The sequence below is a fragment of the Meriones unguiculatus genome, chromosome 12, assembly GCF_030254825.1.
Source record: "Meriones unguiculatus strain TT.TT164.6M chromosome 12, Bangor_MerUng_6.1, whole genome shotgun sequence".
NCBI lineage: Eukaryota > Metazoa > Chordata > Mammalia > Rodentia > Muridae > Meriones > Meriones unguiculatus.
Window position 1 is genome coordinate 77,106,016 of NC_083360.1, and position 25,643 is coordinate 77,131,658.

The following is a 25,643-nucleotide window of genomic DNA, read 5'->3' on the forward strand; positions in this document are numbered from 1 at the left end:
TTTTTAAAACTTAGAATAATTTGAGTCCACCAAAAATCGAAATACTTTATATATTTGAGAGCATTACCTTTTGCTAGTTAAAATTAATCTCCTTTTATCGGTAAATCTATATCTACATGCGTTGTTGTCTGTCCACTTTACACACTGTCACACACTGACTTACACAGGACCAGATGTTGGGTGTATGATTAGAGTCTGTCTCAGGAAGCACCTTTCAGGAACATCTTTTGGGAATGTGTTTTGATGATGGGTAGTGTCTGGAGCCAGTAGAAGCGGTGCATGCTTTGAGAAGGTAAGAGGAAATTTAAGCAGTGATCTGGCCCGCCAGGCTTCTTGCATATACATTTTTTAGAACACTAGTAGAGCCAGTGGTGGGAGATCAGGATGTTTCTTTGGAAAATACCACATAGTAGTAATACCACACAGGAATAACTCTTCAGTGCTGTTAATGAAGTTTTGGTATATTTTGAGAACTATGTTTAACAATTTGACCAGATTTTATAGCTTTTTAAAATTTTGACTATCTTTAGAGATTAAAGCCCTTTCCTCTGTCAGGCTGATCTTTAAAATGTGTGACCTAAGATTAAAATTGAATTTATTTTCTAATTTGCATGTGTTTGTTAGCAAAACTAGTTTTTAAATTTTTATTCAAAACTACTTTCTGGTCTAATATTCAGTATTTGGGGGTAAAATTTAGCACTGCCAGAATTAAAAATCAGAGTAGCTGACAGGCATGATGGATGGCTCACTCCTTTAATCCCAGTACTCAGGAGGCTGAGGCATGAGAAACACTGAATCGGAGGCCCGCTGGGGCTACCTACTGAGTTGGCCTCTCTGTACTACATAGTGAAACCTTGCTTCAGAAAAACAGGAATGGTGCTTATTTACTTGCAACCCTGTTCTGTCTCTTGACATCTAGGTGGACGGTGTGAATATACAGGGTTTTGCCAATCAGGATGTTGTTGAAGTACTACGGAATGCGGGGCAGGTGGTGCACCTAACTCTGGTCCGCAGGAAAACGTCTTCATCTGCTTCTCCATTTGAACAGCCACCAAGCAGAGGTAGTCAATGCTCCCACCCCTCTCTTCTTGGAGTTTGGCCTAGAAGAAACGCCAGGGTATGGAGGTTGGTCTGAGAGGCTGAATAGGAAGGTCACTTGTGTTGTGTAATACAGTAGTGGGAGGTGAGTCAGCTGTGTGCTGCAGTGCACTAGCCCAAATGACAGGAAGCTCCCTCTGGCTGAGGGAGCCCGGAATGCCTCCAAATGAAGATAGTGATCACTGTTTTTGATCCAGGACCCTTCATTTGTCTTATACCTTGACATTTCTTAAGCCTTGGATCCCAGGTTGCTTTTAATGATGTGTTTTACTCTACTTGTCTCTTTGATTTGCCTTTGAAGTATGGTGAGAAAAGAAAAGAAAATAGAAATTTTTATCAAAAACATTTTTATTATGTTTTCAGTAAGGTTATAAAAGCAAATCTTCATTGTGGAGAAACATAGAGTTTTGTGGATATCAGAGGACATCTCTTGGGAGACAGTTTTCCCTCTTTATTATATGGGCTCTGGGGATTGAACTAAGGCCATCAGTGTTAGCAGCAAGTGCCTTTACTGGCTGAGCCGTCTTGCTGTCCACTATTTGGCCCTTTGTGGCATACAGTCACACTGTACTGTGCTAATAAAGTTCTGATGGTACATGGCTGTGTTCCTTTGCTTTCTCAAGAGTGCTGATTGACATGCTACAGTTTTAAAATTATCTTATTATTTTGTTTATATGAGTGTTTTTGTTTGCATGTGTACATCTGTACACCCCCTGTGTTCCCCGGGGCCTGTTGGGGCCAGAAGAGGCAATCAGACGGCTTGGAAGTGGAGTTACAGACAGTTTTAAGCTGCCCTGTGGGAGCTGGAAATGGAACTCAGGTTCTCTGGAAGAGTAGTCAGTGCTTTAATCTGCTGCGCCATCTCTCCAGCTCCTCAGATTGATATTAAAAAAGGAACTAGAGTTAACTCCAGTTTCACCAGGTGTGATAATACATGTCAACACTCAGGAGACAGAGCTAGGTAAATCTCTGTGAGTCCAAGTTCTTCCTGGTCTACACAGCAAGTTTCAGACCAGTCAGGGTTAAGTAGTGAGGACGTGCTGCATTTAAAAAAAAGGGGGACACAAACAAACTCAAGTTTCAAGGGATCAAAATGCTCTTTTCTGACCTTTCCAGGCACCAGACATGCCTGTGGTGCCCATAGACACAAACACACATGCAATCAGAACACTTATAAACATAAATAAATCTGTTGTAGATTATCAATATTTATTATTGATTTATCTTTTATTTAAATAGCGGTTATTCCTAAACCCTCTGTATACTCAAATCACCACACTGAGACTAGGATGTGTTTAATTAACCTAGAGCACAATGCTGGGCAATAGTGAATCCATCCTAAACCTCCCAGCCTGCATAGTTTACTCCCATTCAGATTTCCCACATTATACTTGGTTCATCTCTCCTCATGGTTCGAAGTCCTCTCCGCTGATCTCTGCTCTCTGACTCCTCCCCTCGCTTCGTTCTCCTCCCCTCTGGACCAGGATGTCCCACTCTGTTCTTTCCATTACACAGCACTGGCTGGTTGTTTTATTGAAAATACAGAGAACAAATGGTGGCATGTTTACACAAACTTGAGACAGGTGATGCTTAGAATAAACACCACAATGCAATGTCTGGATTGGAATCAGATAGTGGATAGAGAAATCAGCATTTGAATGAACAAGGGTAACATTATACCAACATAAATCTAAACAAAAGATATTATATTAGTTGCTTTTCTTATTACTGTGACCAAATACACACCAAGAAAACAATTATAAGAATGGAAGAAAGGCTCAATTCTGGTTTACAGTTCACAGGGCACTTTTCATCATGGCCGCCAAGAAGGTATGGGTGTACGAGGGAAAGACTAGCTACTCACGGGCATCACTAGTTAACAAAGGGGCTGCTGGTGCTGTTGCTCCATTTGCTTTTTCCTTCTGTTCAATTCTGGGCCTCCTTAGATGGAATGGGGTTATGCTCAGTCATACTAGATGAATGACCAGAAACTTACTTTTTGAGACAGGAGTTTGTTTATCTGTGTAGCCCTGGCTGCCCTGAAACTTACCCTGTAGGTGTGTAGACCAGGCTGCCTCTGCTTCCCTAGTACTGGAGTTAAAGGTGTGCACCATCACCACTCAGCCAGAGATTGCTTTTTTAGTGGTTCCAAATCCCATCAAGTTAATCAATTAATCCACTCTGATTAATCTTCACATTGTATGTGGGCCGTGCCTTTGATTATAGCACTCAGAATCAGGTGGATTGCACTGAGTGTAAGGCTAGCCTGGTCTGCATACCAGCAAGGGCTACCTCGTGAGACCTCATCTTAAAAACCCATCACAGTTATTGTTGAGTGTGGAACTTCTGATCTTCTGATTGAAACGTCTTGTCACTAACTTCACTTTCCCATCGCTGGCAGCTGTCATTTTGCTGTTTGATTATGGAAAAAATGCAAATGGACAAAGCCTTGCAGTATTTGTCCTCTCCTGAGCTTCACATAGTGTTCTCCACACTCATCCATGCTCTAGCAACTGATTAAATTTCCCTTTTAAAGAATCAATAATTATTGTTTCTGTATGTGCATCCTCCTCTTGGTTATTATGAATAAATAATGCTTCAATTAGTGATTGTCATTTCTTATCCTAGTACTATGTATGCATTTATTTGTGGCATTAGTTGATTAATGATCTAAGAAACACTATGTGAGTGGTTTTAAAGTCTCGTGTTACAGTCATAGGAGTTTAATTGGTTGTATGCTTGAGCTCTTTGTTGTTAAAACATTTTAAGCAGACAGAAAAAGGAACCAAACAGAACCGACACCCACTCACCTTTACTTAGATCTGACAGTTGCCATCCTCTCATATTTCTTCTGAGTCATGTTAGAGTGGTATAGGTGTCATGAAAGTAAGGTTTTATTAAATAATCATAATGTTATAACCAAGAGAAGTAACAGTAATATCTAATATCCATTACTTTTAATATATTTGAGATTTCCCATTTGGTGGTGCCAGGGAGATTGCTCTGTGAGTAAGAGGGTAAGAATGCTTTCTATGCAAGTATGAAGACCTGATTCCAATGTCCAGAATTCCTGCAAAAAGCTGAGTCTGCTGCACATGGACCTACGAGGCCAGGACTGTAAGGTGGAGACAGGAGGGGTGCTGGGCTTTCCTGACTGCCAGCCTCACTCTGGGTTCGTTGAGAGACCCTACCTGAAAAGAAGAAGGTGGAGATCTGTACAGCAGGACGCTTGAAGTCCTCCTCTGGTCTCTGTGTACATGCGCACCAGCAGACACATGTCATGCACACACACATTATCATACAGACACACACACTCACACACACACACACTTCCCAGTTAGTCTAAAATGTCTCTTGTATTTTCTCTTCCTACTTTTTTCTGACTTCTCCCTTAACATTCTCCCGAGAGCACATATCCCATGTGAGGTGAACCATCCCTCATCCCTACTTTGTGTTTTTCTCTTTTTTTCTGAAGGGATTAGTTTTTGGCACTAAAATACCACAACCTGAATTTCATTATTTCCTTGTGGCCTTGTACTTTTAATAAAAATTTTTAGCCAGGTGTGGTGGTACACACTGTTAGTCTTAGTACTCAGGGAGGCAGAGGCAAGCAGATCACTGTGAGTTTGAGGCCAGCCTAGTCTGCAAAGCAAGTCCAGGACAGCCAAGGCTACACAGAGAAACTCTGCCTCGAAAAATAAGAAAAACAAAAACAAAAGCAATTTTTTTTTTTTCCAGATTTGCTTTGAGTACCCACATGATGGCTCGTGACCATCCATGACTCTAGTTCTGGAGGGATCTGACACCCTGTCCTGTCCTGTGCAGTCTACACTTGGCATAGTATTCCTGCAGGAAGCCAACACACGTGTAAACATTAAAAAAGAACACTAAAATTGAGACAATTGCTTTAAAATGAGGGAATTTTTTTTTTTTAATGAACGTCTCTTAAAGTATCACTTGTGCAGCTTTACTTCTGTTTAAGAGATACTTAGTGACTTGCTAGTAACTCTGCTTAACTTGACTCGCCTCAGCTGATGTAACGGAGGGGAGCCGCTGCCTGCACGCAGGCGAGATCTCCCACCGTAGTCTCTGAGGTTGCTTCTGAGGCTGTTCATGGGTGCTTGATGGCTGGTCTGCCTATTTACATATGTTGCTTTATACCTATCCACAACGAGTGTACAGTGTTTTCGCTGTTGGTTCCTTTTTTCCGCTTTTTCTTTTCCCTAAAGGTATGTTGTAAAATCAACTATCCCCGGCTTGTCATTGCTTAACCTTGCTTTTCGCTCTCATTCTCTATACTTCCTCATTCTTTGAATACTATCAGACTATTTACCTCTTAGAACACTTTAATATAAAGGAATCACCTGAGGCAAGGTCCCAGAAAGGGTGAATGGAATGAAATAAACTCACTTGAATGTGAACTCCCTCCTCTATAGGGCGAGGGATGTAAGCCAGCAATTCTTATTTCAGGAACTGTTGAGGAACCACCTGAAGTACCAGCACTAACGGAACCCCTGAAAACAGAAACTAATTTGGGTATGGAAGCAGAAGAAATTGGAGAAAGACTGGATAATCTGAAAAAGGACACTGTACAAGCCTTAGAAAAACCAGGTAGGCTCAAAGCCTTTACTGTGGAATACTTCAACCTGTTTGTTTATTAACCATTTCTTCTCTATAGTTAATATCAGACTCAGACCTAAGCAATAAAGGCAATATTATAACAAGAACTTTGTAAAGCTATGAATATTCTAATAGCCAGTTAGCAAACAAAGACCCGAATAAAAGTAGTTTCTTTTTGATGGAGACTCCTGTTGGAGAGACATCTTTGCGACTGAAGGTTTGACTATTTCACTAGGGCTGTACCACCGTGGTAGAGTGCTTGCCTAGCACGTATGAGGCCCTACGTTCAGTCTCTAGTATTACCACCAACCTCACACCCCAATCCCCAAATTTTAATAAAATGGGGTGTTTTAAATATAATCTTAACATAATGTTAACTTTGGTAGTTGAACACCAAATGTGTTTTTGTTTTTTGTTTAATTGTGCTTCAAATGTGTATCTATTAGTATGTAATAACTATGCAGCATTTTAATTACTGTGCATTCTTACTTGTGTGTTATAATTGTATTTATATCTAACTATTCTATCATCATCATCATATGTCTACTAGTGTGTGTGTTTCCTCTTCATAAAATTTAATAACATAAATTTTTCATATGTTGCGTCAAATGCCTAGGCTGCTGTATATTTTAAAGTTTTGAATTGTTTCCAACTTTGTCCTTGTACACTGTACTTTGACTTCATCTATCATCAGGACTCCCTTTTGCAAGCATTCTGAGTTACAGCTTGGTTCCTTCTGCAGAGGTACTCAGGAAAGCTTTGCCAGCTAAGTGAAACTTTCTAAAATATTTAACACAGTCCATGTTCCAGAGAAGCTGGCTTTTGCCAGCTTTTTATGTTAGGAAAGGTAGCTGAAGGAACATTAATGTCTCACTCAAGATAAAGATTTAGGAGCTTCCCACCCTCTTTGGATCCAACTAGAGTGCAATTAATTGTTACTCTTTTAGTTTAGTTGAGCTCAGATAAATATAAAAAAACTACCAGGTGAAAACCAAGTAAACTTGAAATTAGAAGTAGTTTTAGAAATATGTTGTCTCATACTGTTGTCATTGTTTTGTTTGTTTTTGAGAAAAGGTGTTACTGTATAGCTCAGGTAGCCTAGAATTCACAGTGTTCCTGTCTCCACTTTTCCTATTTTGGACCCATGCTTTTTTTTCTCTCTCTCTCTCTTTTCGTGTTCCTTCCTTCTTTTCTTTATTATTATCGTTTTTTAAACATAGGGTCTTACTATGTAGCCCTGCTGGTCTGAAACTTGCTCTGCAGACTAGGCTGGCTTTGAACTCAGAGATCCGCCTTCTGCTACCTTCTGAGTGCTGGGATTGAACACATACACCACTACACCAGCATTGGACTCATGTTTTTAAAATACATTTCACTGTACACTTTTCTTCATGTGTATGTATAGTAACCTTGGTTTGCAAGTATGTCCACCTGTTGTGGCTGCTGTGACGGTAGATTGTCTCACCTGCATGACGAAGACAGTCTTGTTACTCTCCTGCTTCATCCTTTTGTGCAGGTTTTTTGATTTGTTTGTTTGTTTTTGTTTTTACATTTGATTTTTTTTTTTTTTTGAGTTGCTGCCAGTGGATTGACCTCTGGCTCATAGTCCTTTGAGCTATGCTTTAAAATGCACAGTTGTCTGTGTTTGTGTTTTCTACCTGAAAGGTACAAACAGCTCTGAGGGAATTGTGAACCATTTTCTCTTTTTCAGCCTTTTCTCTTACTTGAGTGCACCTTCTGTCACCTGACTTTCATGTTTGTAAGCTTAGAATTCTCTCAATACATTGGGGATTTTGTTCAGAGTCATTAAGCAGATCCGAAGTACACCTGGAAGACACTGACTAGCAAACTGTTGAAACTTTTTAAAGAGTTTGGTAAAGGGAGCAATGAGTAAAGGCACTTTCAATAGACCTGAAAACCCCAAGCTAATTCCCAGAACCCCTGTAAGGTGGAAGGAGAAGACAGCACCATAGAAGTTGACCTCCGAGATCCACATGTGTGCTGCGGCTTACAGACCCCCTCCTCCAGCCCCCTCACCTCAAGCACTGATAAATTAAAAACAAAAAAAGGAAATTGGTAAGAAAATGGTACTTCCTGAAGAAAATGTTCACAGGAGTGCATGCCACCCAAATGATTTTGGTACTTGTTTAATAGGATCTTTGATTAGCTGCTCCCAAATGTAATCTAGCACATCAGTTAATATCGTTATTTCCTGGGTGTTCTTTTGTAAGTGTAGTAATTTAAGTTCTTTAGTGTTCATTAGTCTTCGTCTCTGATTCTGAAGTTAGCCTATTTAACTTAATGATTTGTAGTATGCAATTAAGCATTCTATGCAGCTAGAGTGAGCGTGCTGAAGATGAAAGAGCTGATGCTGCATTTACTTTTGACTGTGGGCAGATGGCTGTGTCACTTGTGATAAGTGTTCTGTGACATGTCCACTCTTACAGCAGAAATGAGAAACTTAAAAAATGTGGAACCTTTTCATCCTCTGCTATTAGTATGGATATAAGTGCCAATGATAGCTTTAGTACTTAGACTTTTATCACTCAGGCATTCTTCAGACTGCTAGCTACTCTCAGAGTCTAGAGAAGATTATATGGAAGAAAGGCCTGGCACTTTATATCTGTCTTAGCCTTTAAAGTGTTCTCACCTGTGCAATAATGGCACCATTAAGTCAAGAGTGTTGAAAAGATACAAATATCCTAGTAATTAAGCAGTAACAAGAGGCTGGTGTAAAACGAAGTTTCTAGCAATAAAGCGCAGGTTTTAGCTGGTCAGCCTGTCTGTCCATCCTGGCTTGTGGAAGCTTGGCTGTGTTGGTTCACTGTGTCTTGTTGGTGATAATGATTGCTACATATGCATGTATGTTACCACTGGAGAGGTAGAAGAGGTACCACTTTAAATCATGTGTGTATAAGACCTACAAATAAAACTAAGCCAGATACATAGGATATCTGCATAGAAACTATATATTCAGATTTCACTTGTAATTCATCACTTCCTCTTCCCTCGAAAGTATTCCTGAACAAAAGCCCCTTCATGATTTAACCACAGGTGGCTTCACATTTTGCATTAGTCTCATAAGTCAGTTTGATTTACATTACCAGGTAGATTTAAATTAATACATTTTCCTTTTTACTCATTTCCCCTTTACTTACCGAAACTGAGCTGTTATTGAATAATTTATTAGTTAAGTATGTTTGGCTCACAGTAGCTTCAACATTCTTTTTCTTATAGACGTATATCCAGAGAAAGTCCCAGGCTCTACAGAAAATGAGCTGAAATCCAGATGGGAAAACCTACTGGGCCCAGATTATGAAGTAATGGTATGTTTTAAACATATATTTTAATAGAAAGTTTTATTTCATGTTATGCTCCTAACTCTAATTTAAAATGACGTTAGAGAGTCAAAGAAGGCGCAGCTACCTTTACTGTTTTCTTCCCATCTTTCTTTCTTCTTAGAGAAATCTATCAATTTTTAAAGCATTTTAAGCCATAAGAACAATTAAGGACTGTACACAGACTTCAGTTACAATTAACAGACACTCAGTTCATGTTGAAGCCATTTATGTCAACAATAGGCCGAAGAACATTAGGAGGTGAGAGCCTGCCTGCAAATTTATAACTTGAGTCAGCTGCTTAAAACGGCTGGCATCTTTATGATTGCTTTTATGATCTGTTTGTTTTATTGTACACTGAAAGGCTGTGGATATTAGTCCTATGTTTCACAAAGAATCTTACAGTTTTATGAGAAAAATGAAAGAATGATTATGGACTGTATTTAGAAGAACAGGAAGTAATTTAGGTGAGGCATGAGTTTGCAGTGCCAGCAGGCCATGAGGCTTCCTTTCACCTGTTATTACACTTGGCCAGTGAAGGATTGGTATATTTCCCCAAGTAAGTCCGCACGAAAGCAGAAAGCTGCGTTAGAGAAATTTCATCGATGTTCATCAGACATGGCAATACAATAGCTGTTGTCTTCCACATTGTCTTCTTTGAAACAGGGTCCTAGTATGTAGCTCTGACACATATTCTTCTGTATATGATCACTAATAATGGGTTGTCATTAATGCCGGACACTTTATTTCTGAGTCTGAATTCTGGAACTATCACTAGAGAAGCTTTAGTGCCATTAAGAACGTGGTTGCTTTCTTGCTCATCCTGGGCCTGCTTGTTAGTTCTCTTTCAGAGAGCTCTCTGCTGCTACCTAGATAGTCACGCTTCTTTCCCCTCAGTGGTATGTACTCAGAGAGTATGTGTTCACCAGTTTTATCATGGGATTTTTACTTTTACCTTTTGAAACAGGGTCTCATGTAGCCTAAGCTGGTCTCAAACTTGATATGTAGCTAAGGATGACCTTGAATTTGTGATCTTCTTGCTTTCACCTCCCCAGTTGTGTGATTACAGACGTGAACTATCATACCTGATTTATGATAGCTCAGACTCAAGGCGTTCTGCATGCTAGCCAAGCTTTTTACTAACTGTGCTATATTGTAGAAAAAAAGCCCTGTGATGGACATGTGTGTGTGTAAAAGTTGTATTTTCTGAATATCAGATTTTTGTGTATCACATGTTGAAGTTGAGTCTGAAAATGGGAGAGAGAATTTTACATTGGATCTTTACAGTGATTTCTTTTAAAGTTATAGGGATACAAGGGGGAAGCTTGGAAAGACAGATGAGTGACTGAATGCACTCAGTCCACTGTTCCTTATTACTCTTTCTCCAGTCCTACTGATCTGTGTGTTTGTTTTATGAGGAAGAGGGGTCATATGTAGTTCCAGTCAGCCTAAAACTCTATAGCTGAGGCTAGCCTTCAACTCCTGATCCTCCTGCCACCATTTCCTGATGGTGTGTCTCCATGACTGACAGTTTAAGACCTCAATTTGAAATTTTAAAATGGCAATGCTCTTAGTTTTGTCAAGAGTAAAACATTAATATATATATATATATGTATATATATATATATATATATACACATATATATTTGTGTGTGTGTGTGTATGAGTATGGGAGTAAATGTGGCCTGGTGTACATGTAGAGATCAGAGGACAGCTTTCAGGAATCTGTTTTCTTCCACTTTGCATTTGTTTTAAAGATCACAGCCAGCTCATTAGGCTTATACAATAAGAGCTTTTCCCTGCTGAGCCATTTCATAAAATACTTTTATTTTCTGTGTAAATGCCTGAGTGAGTGTGGATGGATGTGTATCACCTGTGTGCTTGGTGCTCACAGAGACCAGAAGATAATGCCATATTCCTTGGAACCAGGGTTACCAGTGGTCGTGAGCCACCATGGGGGTCTGGGAATCAAACCCAGGTCCTCTGGAAAAGCAGCCATGCTTTTAACTGCTGAGTCATCTCTCCAGATCTCTGCTGAGCCAGCTTGATGGTCCAAGGGTAAAATTTTTATTGACCCAATGTAATGAGGATTTTATTAAAATTTGAGGTATCATAGAATTTTAAATTGGTATAGTTAGAACATTACATCTGTTGACTCCATGTTTATAGATTCCTTATTCTCACCATGATTTAAACATTGGGTTAAAAGTTTCATCAGAACTGAACAGGTACAAACTCTTGTTTTCATGTCATCATTCTTAAACAATATATTGAAATATGTTTATGTAGCATTTTCCTTGTATTAGGTATCATAAGTAAGTTAGAGCTAACGTCAGTGTATAGACATAGTACACCTTCATGAAAACTTGAGCAACTCCTCAATACCAAAAGATACATGTGTGTTGTTCAAACATTAGTTTGAGTTTTATTGATAGATATCCGTGGAAATGGAATTCCTTGCAAGGAAAAGTACTTTATTGATGACTTACATCTGTCAGTTCTTAATAAAATAGAGCTCCTGCAGAGGGAGGGTGTGACGTCAATTTACATATCACCTTCAGTCCAACTTCTGGACTGATATAGGATGATATAGGATGAAGAAATTAGTGTAAAGATGGCAATAAAGCAAAAATGTCAGTCTGTGCTATATTTATGAATTTCAAAAATATTGGGTAGACATTTTTCAGATGAGACCTCAATATGATGGGTTTGCTGATAAATTTCAGAAAACAAAGGAGGAACTAAAGTTATGCTCATACAAAATGGAAATGTTTTCCTTGTAACTCTAGGTAGCCACTTTGGACACACAGATTGCAGATGACGAGGAGCTACAGAAGTACTCGAAGGTGAGCAGTTGGCCAAAATGTGCCAGAATTCTTTAAAAGTGATGAACTCTCTTCATATTCTCACTGAAGAATCTGAGTGGCATGACCTACAGTCGCCAGAATTCAGTCCTCTATGTGTTCTAGAAGTGAGGTAGGGCTCAGTTATAAAAGATACAGATAGCTAGGTACAGCTGGGAGGAATGGATGTGGAATCCTTGTGCCATTCCCAGAAGCTTCAAAAGCCCAGGTTTGACTGCCGCAGTTGTCGTGGAGGTGACAGGTGAGACCGTCAGCTGCTAGGGTTTTATATGAAGACTCCTGGGAAGGGTTTTCCACAGTCTGGACCAGGGCAAGTATGATGTTTGGATGTTTAAGGGCAGAAAACATGGTTTGCCTTCTGAGTTTGTTATTCTTGACTTAGTCGGTTTGAGGTATTGGTTATTGCTATTGAGAAAATTGAGTCATGTAACTTGGGCAGATTTTTCTTCATGCTGTTTTGTCTTCTCCTTACAAATGAATTTGCAGTTTCTATTCTAGGCAGTCAGGCCTAGGCCAATTAAAACAGAGAAGCCTTCTAAGTGGCTTTTGCAGTAAATAATAGAAAAGGAAAAGTTTTCTTGCCTAGAGAGTTTTAGAAACACTATTATACTCCTATGAATCCAAGCTCTGAGCCCCCCTTAGAATCTGTAGTCAGATGCAGTTTAAAGTGAGTTATTTAGGGGCTGGAGAATAAGTCATTGATTAAGAGTACTTGCTGCTGTTCTAGAGCGCCTGAGTTCTATTTGCAGCACGCGCGCGCACACACACACACACACACACACACACACATGCAAAATTAAGTCTTTAGAGAGAATGAGTTTATCTGCCTCATGTGAATTTCTTAAGGGAATGTTGTTCAGATAGTTTTACTGTTTTCTCCTTTACATGTGTGGTATTTCACTTTTGTAATTGTTTGCTGTATGTGATTATCTTTATTTAGAGAGTGTGTGTTTGTGTTTGTGACTGTGTGTATATGCATGCATGCATGTGTGCAGACCTCATGCCGTGGTGTAGAGATCAGAGAACAACTTTCCAGATCTGGTTCTCTCCTGCCACCTTGTGGGAATTAAGGATTGAACTCATGTCATTAGGCCTGTGAGCAAGTGCCTTTACTTGCTGAGCTATCTTGCTGGTCATTGTTTCATGGGGTTGAATTCTCAAGGCTGATAGTGGAGAATATTTCTTTCCTTCCTAACTCAGCTGCATTTTAAGTTACTTCCTCATAGAAGGCATGTTGGCTGGCTGACCAAGCTCTTCTCAGATTCACAATGTAAAGTCAACATTGCTGTTTACAGCTAGTTTTAAATTATTTACAGTGTCATCTTTCTGACAGTAGTTGTTTATTAATAAATCTACCTAAATATGTTGGGAGATATTTCATTCAGAATGGGAGTAAAACACATAATAACCCATCTAAACTCAATGGTTATTTTACTTCTCACAGTTTTTCTAATTAGTTTTAAGCTTCCTTTGTCATATAGCTGTAGAGCTTTGGAGCTCCTTTGGCTTTAAAACGTGCCTCGGACCAGGCTCGGTTCATCATGCAGCTTGCCTTTGGTGTCTGTTCCTATGACGCAAAGCAAAAAGCCAGTATCCTCATAGTTCCTAACAAGCAGAAAGGCACACAAAGCATGAAGTGTGTATATTTTCAAGGATTCTGCAGGCAGATGCTGTTTTGCCCTCATTCCCTAGTTCCCTGCTTACCAGCCTAACTCTGCCTTCTTCCCCACTTAGCTACTGTGTGGTACAGAGTTGTGTCCAGTGAATGATATAAGAAGATGAAAAGACCTTGAGAATCACATTCTAAGATGCTGCCCATGCAGTCAGCTGCTCATTTGTAAGATGCTGCTGTCCACTCTGCCATTCTTCTGGTGTACAGTGGAGTTCTAGAAGAGAACAAAGCAGAAAATGATCCTTAAATTGTTCTGTTAGTGGAAGAAACAATAATAAAAATTTGTCATCTACTAAGGATAACATGTGACCTGAGACTACTAGGTAGGACAGCCGGGTAGGAAAACAAATGGCTAGCAATTTTAGACAGGAAAGCCTTCTTAACAGTGGGCCATTTAAGAATCTTCACCCCCAATGCCCCCAAGTTGTTGTCCCTGAGGAGTTGCTGCCATGTTGCCAAGGCTGGTGTGGAATTCTCTTTCCCTGTTTCTGCTTCCTAAGTGCCTCAGATTTCACACACACATTCTGGGTGTAGAAGATGACATTTTAGGGAACAAGTTAGGACATAAAATAACCAGCCTAATTTTCCTTACAGCATGATATGAACAATAAGACTTGTTGGTGCTGGAGATGAAACAAATAGATTTAACATATACCTTCGTTAATACAGCTCAGCTACGTGGTGGATTTCTGTCTTAGGTGTATGTGTCCAGACTTTTAGAATACAATATTTCTAAAGTTCTTTCCCTTATATACTCTTTTAAAAGCATTTAATTATTTACTTGAGATTGTTTTTACACTAATGTTTTCCCCACAGTGGGAGAAAAGAGGAAAGAAACTCTTTCCTCAGATTGTATCAGTCTTTTCACATTTCTCTTTTCTTTGTGTATATTTCTTTATTTGCAGTCAGTATACCCATTTGTTTAATATGTATGAGACAAAGATGTGTAAATTTCCCACTTATCATTTTTAATTATTAAGGTCCATAGAATATTTTTCTTTAAGTTTCTAGCTTAAGACCTAAATACCATAACTTCTAAGATGGCATGTGTGGGTGTGTATGCGCACATGCTCAGTGCTCAAGGAAGTAAGAAGAGGCAGTGGATTCTTGGAGCTGGGGTTATAGGTGTTTGTGAGCCACCTGATGTGTGTCCTGAGAACTGAACTTGAGTCCTGTGGGAGAGCAGCAAGTGATCCTAACCAGTGAGCAATAACTCCAGCCTCCTCAATAGCTTTTTAAAAACCCACTGATAAGCCAGGTGAGGTGGTGCTCACTTTTGATCCCAGCAGGCACAAGCAGGCCATCTCTTGAGTTTGATGCCAGGCTGGTGTACAAAGCAAGTTTCAGGATAGCCAGAGCTATACAGAAAAACTCTTTCTCAAAACAAACAAACAAACAACACACATATACACACAAAGAACAACAACAGCAATAATAGAAAACCCCAAAATATCCATTTAAAATTGGATGTTTAAGTCATGAATCAGTACCTTTTTATTTTTCTTCCTCCAATATGTAAAGATTTTTAATGAACCAATCAAAACCCATTTCACAGGTGAGGTTATGGGAGGCTGTGGAAGGTGAATGGCAGTTTTATATAGCTTGATAATAGCAGAGACAGGCTGTAGCTTGGTGTGCATTCATTCATTCCTGAAATATCCATAGTAGCATTCCCATTGTTGCCAGACACTATGTTACCATTTGTGGGGAGAAATGAATAGGTCTCTGATCCCATGGTGCTCAGAATCTGGGCTTGGATAGGGGTATGGGAGTAGATAGGCAAAAGATCATTTGCACTAACTGCTGCAAGTGAAGAAATAGGGTGAACAGAACTTGGCAAGACTACGTTATTATTATTTTGTTTCATTCTTCCAAAGTTTTAGTTTGTAGATTTTTAAAGGCGACATGAAAGATAATTTAAGTAGGAAGACTGTATAGAAGATTGCCTCAGTTCCAGGCTAAGCTGGGATTCATAGGAAACCCGAAAAGAAAAGAAGTGCCACAATGAAACCCATTATGTTGTATACTCCGTTAAACAAACAAACAAACAAATAAACAAAAACAAGGGAAAAAGCCCAGTCCATCATGACTCAGTAGAATTCTACTTGCCAAATATGTCTTGCATAGCCCAGGGAAGTGTGAGCAAGGCAGCTCAGAGCTGGTGCCCCACTAGTTTCCTGCTGCTGCCACTCTGCCATTTGTATTTCAAGAAAACTTTTATGTTTTAGATGTAAAAAAGTACAATTTCTTCCATGGAACGTATATGTCCTAAGGCTCAGAATAAACAGCAAGGTTAGGGAAATTAAAACTAATATATGTAGTTTTTCAAAGTCTTCTTGTTCACCTATCTTTGAGAAAGTGGTTATCTTCTTCTTCTTTTCTTTTTAATTTTCTTTTTCCTTTATTTTATGTGTTTTGGTGTTTTGCCTGCATGTATGTCTGTGAGAGTGTCAGGTCTTGGAGGTACTGACAGTTGTGAGCTGCCATGTGGTCATGGGATTTGAACCCAGGTCCTCTGGTCAGTGCCCTTAACTGCTGAGCTATCTCTCCAGCCCCTCCTCTTTGTTTTCTTACAATAATAATTTGTGTTTTTTTTTCAATTAATGTGTAATATTTTTATTTCTGGAGTGTGTGTGTGTACATATATATGCAGTATATAATGATCAAATCAAAGTAATTGACGTTTCAATTTCCCAAATATTTTTATTTCTCTTTGTTGGGAATCTTCGATCCTTTCCTGGGACTATTTTAAAATTTATTTTTATGTGAGTATGTATGTATGTCTGGATACGTTTCTGTGCAAGAGCCTGTATAGACAGGAGAGGTGTTGGTTCCTTAGAAACAGGTGGTTGTAACCTGCCATTTGGGTGCTGACATAGGCCCTTGGTCCTCTAAAGAACAGAAAATGCTCTTAACTGCTGAGCCATCTCTCCAGACCCTCCACTGGCTTGTTTTTTTTTGTTTTTTGTTTTTTCTTTTAAATACTCTAGTTAACCTAGTGCTGTGGAACGTTGGGCTTTCTTCTCCCATTGGCACCCATTATTTATTCTCTCTGGTGACCTCTATTCTGTTTTTTTTCTTCCATATGGTCAGCAGATTTAGAAGAGGCCACTTTGGAGACAGGGAGTCGGGGAATGTCTAAACCCGGTCTTGAAAAGAAGAATGTGGCAGGCTGGGAACTGAGCAACAGCCCTACTGTGGCAAAAGACTAGCATGTGGGAAGAATAAAAGTTGTTCAGTGGATCTGGGTCAAACTTAACAGTGGGGAAATGTTAACTGAGGCGTTTGGGGAATGCAGAGTGGTAGGCATGGACTTTGTCCAAGATACCAATGGACAGTGATGGAAGGTTTGAACCAGGTGGGTGTTATGGTCTGAGGGCCAGGTTCTACCTGTCTACAGTTCATCAGGATAGGGAGTTGGGAGACTAAGCAGGTGTTACCAGCCTATGGCTTCTTTAGATGGTTGCCTCCCCGCTGTGCTAAATCTAAAAGGTATGGCCTAATAAATGTCTATTATTAGGCTATAATTATTACCACAGTATTTTCTAACTTGCTATCAATCAAATAAAGACACAGATACTTACTGTATTTTATAAAATAGCCTTTACCTGGTGCATTGCAGTTATTAACCCTCTAAACTAACTTTACCTTCCAGCCCCAATTTCAAGCTTCCTCCCATCCATGGTCCCAAAATTTTTATTAATGTTCTCCATCTCCTCCATCCACACGGATCCAGCCATGTGTTCCTTTCCCCTGCTAACCCATGGTGCAGATCTGTTTTCTTCTCCTCTGATCCTCCATCCCTTCGCCTCTTCTAGTCCCTTGACCCCAGCCTATGAACCCCAAACTCTACCTCCCTTCTGCCAAACCCCAAGCTTCAGCATTTTTTATTAACTATCAGCTTTAAATTAGGTGGAGCAAGGTTTACACAGCAAGGACACATATACGTGAGAAAGTGCCCTCTGAGCAGGGACAAGATCTTGGGGCCAGTAATTAACATTAAATACAGATCACCAGGCACCTTCCAACACCTCCCTATAGCTAACCTTGCTGACTGATGCAAGATCTTCAGGCTTGACAGCCTGTGACAATAGATAACATTTTCCTGTGAGGTAGATGCTCTTTGTAGAGCCTTGAGCATTAGTAACCCTACTCCTAGGAAGCTATAAATCATGACACCAGTGTGGTTTTCCCGCATCTGGGATACATGCACTTTTAGCGGTGGCTTTCTTGGCAAGTGTTTACTATTAAGATGATCACAGTGCTCTAAGGAGAAACATTAGCCTCCTTTTATGACTTTCTGTTGGGTGTCCAGTGTAATATCAGTGAGCATCATTAATACCTTGGTTATGAGAAACAGAAAGAGAGGCCCAGTTCTCCTGCTTAGACAGGACAGATGAACAGATTTCACTCTGTTCCCTCTTGAATAGATTTCCTGAGCCAGCCAACATAAACATGTGGTTTTTCCCTCCCTCTGTAGTGAGCAAGCACTTTAATGTGGCAGATATTCTGGGCTCTTTTGTGGCTGCTGTAGAGGCTGCTGTAGTACCGCCATGCTGTCACCTGGGTGTTGTTGATTATTAATATTTATTATTGATTTATCTTTTAGTTAAACAGCGGTTATTCCTAATCCAGCATATCTATACCCAAATCACCACTCAGAGACTAGGATTTATTTAATTAACCTAGAGTACAGTGCTGGGCAATGATTACTCTATCTTAAACCTCCCAGCCTGCATAGCTTCCTCCCATTCAGATTTCCCACATTATACTTGCTTTTAGTCATTTCTTAGGTCTGGTTCATCTCTCCTGGTGGTTCCAAGTCCTCTCCTCTCCATCTCTCCTCTCCAACCTTCCCACTTGGTTCTTTCTCCTCCCCTCTGGACCAGGATATCCCACCCTATTCTCTTCCTTGCTCAGCACTGGGGCTGGTTGTTTTATTGACAATACAGAGAACAAATGTTTATACAAATTTGAGGCAGGTGATGCTTAGAATAAACATCACAATGCAATGTCTGGATTGAAACCAGGTAGTGGGGTAGAGAAGTCAACATTTGAATGAACAAGGGAAAATTGTATACATTCTACAAGAACATTATACCAACACCTGGGTCAGATCTCTGCTTTAAAAATTGTTTTTTCTCCTGGTCTGCAGCATACTTTTCTCATTTTTTTGTATGGAGAAATTACACATATGATAGGCAAAGTATTTTTCCAGAGTTTATATGCAGCTAGTTGAATTGATGGACGCCTATTCTATCCTCAGACAAGAAGGAGGTAGGCCATTCTTAGAAAGTAATGTAAAATAAACTAAAACCCTGCCAAAACAAAATAAGAGGTAGGGGTGTAGTTGTGTTGCTCAACTGTCTGCCTAGCATTCACGAAGCCGTGGATTCAGGTCCTTGCACCACGTGGACAGGGTATGGCGATGCATGCCTGTAATTCCAGCACATAGGAGGTAGAAGCAGGAAAATCAGAAGTTCAAAGACATCCTCAGCTATATATAGTGAGTTTAAGATTAGTTTAAGATACATGATACTTTACCTCAAACAAAACAAAGCAATAAAGCTACCACCATCAAAGAAATCTCTAAAAATCTACTAGTAAGTAGAAGAATTAGAAAACACATCATGAGTTAGTATATTCTAAGCCTGTATCATTCTTTTTCATGTGTTTAAATAAAAAAAAATTATTCTTTGAAAATTTCCTACAGTGAAAGCATTTTGATCATATTAACCCTTCCTCAACTACCCATGCAATTTCCATCTAGATCCACCCCCACCTCTACCCACAGAAATTCAAGTTTGTTGCTACTGCTGCTTTTTCCTCTCCCTCTCACTGAGTCCAGCTTGAGTGCCCAAACACTGCTACTAGAGCCTGCTGTGGCCTGTGCTTGGCCAACCAGAGGTCCTTCCATCAAAGAAAACTTCATTTTCCTTCTCCAGCAACTGTTAAATGGCATTAGCTCCTTAGTTAGTGGTAAGATTTCATGCTCGCCTCTCCTCAGTTACGTTGGGATTTTTGTCTGGCTTAAGTTTATGCAGATCTTATGCACATTATCACAATTATTAGGACTTTGTATATGTCACTGCCCTGCTGTGTTTAAATGTGGCTTCTGTGAAAAGATCCACTGCTTCAGCCTCTCACAGTCTTTCCGTTTTGCCTTCTCCAAGATCTTCGTGCCTTTGGGGGAGGAATGTGATGTGTCCATGCCACTAAAGGTTGAGCACTCAGTTCCTTAACCTCGTCACACTGATCAGTTGAGTGTCTCTGTGTTGTTATACACTTAAGAGATTTGAGAAATGCACTGATCTGTGCTAGTGACAAGCAAGTGTGTAACTGCTGCAAGGACTTGCTCTGGGTCTTTACATAGGAACGTATGCCCTATTTTGTTCTCTTTCAGCAGAATTGTGATTCTCAAGTTGGAGGAGATCTTTTTTAGTTTGTTCAAATGTAGCTTACTTTTATTTTGTGTATGAGTGTTTTGCCTTCATGTATGTCAGTGCACCATATATGTATAGTGCCCATGGAGGCCAGAAGAGGGCGTTGGCTTCCTTGGAACTGGAGTTATAGATGGTTGTTAGCCACCATAGGTGTGCTGGGAACCAAACCTGGCTCCTCTGTAAGAGCGGTCTGTGTTCTTAAAGTGAGCATCCCTCTAGCCTCTCCTGGAAGGAATTTTAACCTCATCCTCTCCTTTCTGTGTTACAAATGACCCTGGAATATTTTTAAAATGCTTTATGCATGTGCAGGGAAGGAGGTGGTACTTCCTTAAGACAGATGAAAAATGCATAATGCCATTTGAGCAATATTTTCAAGAATGCATTTAGAAAAAAAATCCAAATGGATATTCTAGGCAGAGGAAATTCTGCCTAGAATAAAAAATAGGATAAAAGATAAAAGATAGGAGAGAATGAGATACAGTGTTAGCTCATGGGTTAAAACTCAGACACTGCATGGGCCAGACAAATGATGCCTACAATAATGGAGGGCACCTGGTGCTTGCCTTGTATAAGGAAGGTGAAAAGAATTGCCAGTACACGTTAACATAGTATATATTTCTGCATATTTGAAATTAAAATTTTAGAGGAGATCATCCAATACTGAGTAAGTGCTGCTTTATTGGATGGGTTGACTGTTTGCATGACTTCTGAGGGAATGGAACATCTTCCAAGAGATGTAGCCTTCATTTTGGACTATTTGGTTTTTGCTTATACTAAATTTAGCAACTGTCTACTTTTGGACATGAATGGGTAATACTTTCCCTTAGTGTGTATATGCAGATGATGAGAACCAACCCTGCGGTTCCTTCTGTTCTGTTCTGTGTTATTTTGAGTTCAGTGGTTTTTGGAAATATCTTCCCCCCAGCCTATTGACACCTTCTTGAAGCAGTCCTTTCCAGAAATTTTTTTCCCCTGGAGCAATAGCATATTTCTACTTGAGCATTTGGATGTCTTGTTTTAGGATCCTAAATGTAGAGGTCTTAGCCAATGCCTGAACTGTAGTTTGCTTCCTGATAGGCCGCTTTACTTTGGATTGAAGGCTCCAGCCCTCTCAATCTCATCTTCCTGTGTCATTTTAACATTGATAGTATACCCATTGGTCACACCTTCCTCAGATACATACATTTCCTTATTAATACCCTTTACCTGTCATGTCAGTATCAAGAGAAACCCACCGCTCATTAGCTTTGTCAATTTCAGTAGGACCCAGGAAATCCAAATTGAATAAGCACCAAAAAACATGATAAGGAATTGTGTGAAGCCATCAATCATCTGCTGCTCCCACTCATGTCATTTTAGCACTTTCTGCTCTGCCTAAGAACTCAGTGTACCAAAGGGATGGACAACTAAAAGACAGATGAAATGGCTGATTTGTTTGGCTGCTAAATGCAGATGGGACAGGTAATTAAACAGTTCTGCTCCTGCAGAGAAGCCTGCAGCAGTGGAACGTGACAGCCCAGAAACCCAGCTGTATTCCAGTTTAGATTCAAAACTAATAATAGGTAGGCTCCCCCAGATTGACAGATTTCGTAAACATCATTTCTGGTTCATTATGATTGAAGATGAAGCATGTATTTTGTTTGCAGATTAAGTTTTCTAGAGAGCATATGGCATTTATAGATGTATGAAAAAGTAGCCGTAAAGGACGCAGCCCTGTATGTGGAGCCAGGCATGCCATGAGTGAGTTTCTCCTGGTCCTCAGTGCCTAGTCTGTTCTTGACTTCAGTGTCCCCCAGATGTGGGGGATGGGAATCCACTAGTTGAATAGATCAATAGATGGAGGGGACTAGAAGGGAGATTAGAAACACGTCCCTTGTTTTATCTTTTTTATGCTTTTACCTTTGATGGGCTATGTAGTAAGGGTTTCTGAGTATGGACAGAAATGCTTTTAAATGTATTGGGTGGTTATTTTCTTGTAGACATAATCACCACACCATCAACTCATTTGTTCACATACAAGATTTAATAGTTACCCTTTTGTTGACCTTTGACAATACCCCCCCCCCCCAAGACTGTTCATAGTGCTGACTTACTTTATCATTCAAGTTTCCCCTCACAAGTCTCTTTCTCTCTGCACCTACCTGGCCAGTTTTACAGAATGGCTGCCACCAGTTGTTCCTAAGTTAAGATCTAGAGCATCTCTTTGCAGTGCTTACTGAGTTAGTACCCACTTGCTTGTCACTAGCAGTTACACTTGCTTGCATTTTTCTGCAGTCTTTACTCTGTAGGCTCATTGGAATCATGCTGCCTGTTGGCTGGTTTATTGTTCACTCAGACATTGCTTTCTTTATACCACAGTGGATGCTAGTTCTGAAGGCCATGGGGGTTTCTTTCACCCACCTTGGATTTCTTGTTCACTTCCTTGCATGCAGTGTATAACCTATAAGTATAAGCTGGACCTATGGTTGGTCAGTGATGTAATAGTAAATGTCTAGCTCTCAGGAAGAGGAAGAAACCATCCCTATTTTCAGCATTTACCCATATCTGTGGCATAAATACTCTGTCCTGGCCAGCTCCAGGCTGCCAAAGTGGCATCGCTGATGACAGAATTGGAAAACAGCTCACAAACATCACATTATTGATACAGGCTCCTCTGCAGGGCCAAGATCTGTCCCCTCTGTATTTGGCAACTAAACAAACCAACCATTTCATTTGCCACTTTGTCTCAGTTGTCCACCTGATTGCTATTCCCTGGAATATTTATGTCATATAGAAATATATTACTTCAGGGAAATAAAATAATAAATAATTAGGAAGTGATGACTTTGAATATTTATTAAATTTATTTTAAATATCATTTAATTGAAACTTTATACAACTTAATTTCAAATATGGCTATATTTGACAACTGGCTTTCAGAATTTCTGGAAATTGAGCAATCTGCTTTTGTGTGTGTGTGTGTTTTTGAGACAGGGTTTCTCTGTGTAGCCTTGGCTGTCCTGGACTTGCTGCGTAGACCAGGCTGGCCTCGAACTCACAGAGATCTGTCTGCCTCTGCCTCCTGAGTGCTAGGATTACAGGCATGTGCCACCACACTCAGCTGAACAATCTGCTTTTATAATTCTTTGCATGATAAATCCAGCTCCCCACAGGATATGGTTTGTCTCGTGGTGTCTGGCACACAAAGGAAGGGAAGGCAGTGCTCGTGGATTGATTGGGAAACTTACTCTAGAAATATTTATGTGAGAGTCTTGAGTTGCATGAGCTCCTACACAATTTGGGTAGTGACTACACAAAAAAGTGGAATGGCAGCAAGTGAGAAATAAATCAGACAGGGAGAACAGTACCAGCAACCTAACCCTTCATGTTGGGTGCTACAGCACTTCAGAAGACTTGCTGAGTTAGACTCTTTTCAGAAAGCTAGCCTGCGGCCAGAAGTCCCTTGTGCCTGTTGTGAACTATTAGCTAGCTGGATTGCTTGCCGTTTCTCCGCATGGCTCTTGTTGGTGACTGAAACAAGCCCTGGGCAACTCTGGGGACTTGGAACCAGATGAGTGACAGGAAGTAGCTCAGAGATGAGGCTTCATAGGAAACAGGGAAGACCACAGGAAAAGCCATGTTGGGGCTACACTGCTACCTGGAGAGGACTGTCTCCTTGTCTAGAATAAGTAGAGGTTGCCCTTGTTTGTAGGTAAATGAACTGTTAATACAGAGAACCACATTTGTGTTTAGACCACTATGAGGAGTCATCGTTTCCACCTTCAAAGTTAAGCTTAATGAATGTCCCAGAGTTCTGTAGTCAACAAAGATAAATGCAGCTAAGATACTCATCTTTCTGACACTGAATCTTTTGACATTGACTCATATCTTAGCCCACACTGTTCTTCAAAATTAACAGAAGCAATCCCAGAGCAAATCAGAAATGTTCTTATGAAATCTGACTGAATAGGAAGAGGTGTCTGTTAGACACTAGTTCAGCATACATCCAGGGAGTCATTTTCAGTGCCTGGTACTGTTCTGGGGCAACCAAGGAAACAGAGTTATATGTGGGTGCGCTGGTGCCTACCTGTAGCACTTGAGAGGTTAAAACCAGAGGATTGTGAATTGAAGCCATCCTATGCTACATGGGACCCTGTCTTTAAGAAAACAAACAAACAGACAAACAAACAAACAACAAACCAAGACTGGAGCTATAGTTCTGTGGTAGAGCTCTTGCCTACCATTTTGAGTTTGACTCCCAGCCCAGGTAAAAGAAAGATCAGAATTATAAACACATTGTGTTGGAGCTGAGACTGACATGAGTTCAGGTGGGCCTGACCTCACTTGGATGCTCACTAACTTGGGATTCCTAGAAGTTTCCTTACATTGGCAGTAAAGTATAAGTGGAGACTGAATAGATAATAAAGGGGAGACAAGATATTCTGAGGTGGACAGAAGAAGGGTGGGGGACCTGGAGCTTGGACTTGAAGGAAGACTCCTATCCATTCTCAGAACCTGAAAGGAAGCCACAGGAGAAGAGGGTGAGCAATAATTTCATAACTTTACTTACTGCTTCCTTTCCCTGAATTGTCTTCTTTTAGGATTTTAGTTACTGGTTCTAAGAGGTGGGGCTTCAGTGTCTACCTGACACCTGATGGGGTAGATGAACAGCTGTCCTGCCCTGTTGTGTTGATATCATGTGGTGTGCCCTCCGCAGCTGCTGCCTATCCACACCCTGAGGCTCGGTATGGAAGTGGATTCCTTTGATGGGCACCATTATATCTCTTCAGTTGCTCCTGGTGGTCCTGTGGATACCCTGAACCTGCTACAGCCAGAAGATGAACTTCTTGAGGTAAAATATATAAGGGAAGAAAAATACATGGCAAGAATTTTAAGTTCCAGGAACATGCGCTCACCAATTGACAGTGTCATTAATGCCAATGTAACACGAGCCATTTATACTGAGAAATACCAACAGCTTACTGGGTAATACAGTAGATAAAACTTTTTTTTTTAACTTATTTTTCTCTAGCTGTTAAGGCCTTTGAGCATCTTTTGAATGTTTGTCTAAATGATTAACATAAAAGTTTGATATATGTATATCAGCGTTTTGCCTGCAAGTATGTGTATATTCGCTGTGCATGTGCTGGGGATTTAACCTGGTGTCCTCTGCAAGAGCAACAGACGCTCTTAAGCGCCTTGCCAGCTTTCTAGCCCCGTGGTCCCTGATTCTTGTTGGCAGCTGCTCATCATATCTGTTTTCAGGTTCTGTTTGTTATTGCTGTAAGGATTGGAACTGAACGACATCAGGCTCGTGTGTAGCTTTAGGATTGTCCCATTGGGATTCCTCTCGGTAGGGCTGCCTCTAATGGGCTTTCTCAGGCTATCAAGTCTCCTGTCAGTCCAGGGCCGTTTTGGGGCAGAACTCTGTCATCTGAGCAAGTTTTACCCAGCCCTGTAACATATAGTTATAAAATGGGTATAAACATTTGCTGAGAATAAATCATAAATTTATTTTAAGTTAATTCTTTAGCATGTTTTTGCCACTTATTAAAGATGAAAGCGAGTTTGCATACTGAGGTGGATGTCCGTTCGTTTACTTTTAATAGAAAGAACTGAATCTTGGCTG

The 25,643-nt window shown here is 40.2% G+C and overlaps 1 protein-coding gene across 5 annotated transcripts in view; it reads left to right on the forward strand.

Moving 5' to 3' along the window:
• The window catches only part of Patj (PATJ crumbs cell polarity complex component), a 302,937-nt gene that overhangs the window by 33,683 nt on the left and 243,611 nt on the right, over positions 1 to 25,643 (forward strand). For all 5 annotated transcript variants that reach the window (XM_060365928.1, XM_060365925.1, XM_060365929.1 and 2 more), the window contains exons 11-15: positions 920 to 1,061; positions 5,569 to 5,709; positions 8,956 to 9,044; positions 11,846 to 11,902; positions 24,732 to 24,866. In XM_060365928.1, the coding sequence (XP_060221911.1) occupies positions 920 to 1,061; positions 5,569 to 5,709; positions 8,956 to 9,044; positions 11,846 to 11,902; positions 24,732 to 24,866 (564 nt within the window). The remainder of the gene's footprint in view (positions 1 to 919; positions 1,062 to 5,568; positions 5,710 to 8,955; positions 9,045 to 11,845; positions 11,903 to 24,731; positions 24,867 to 25,643) is intronic.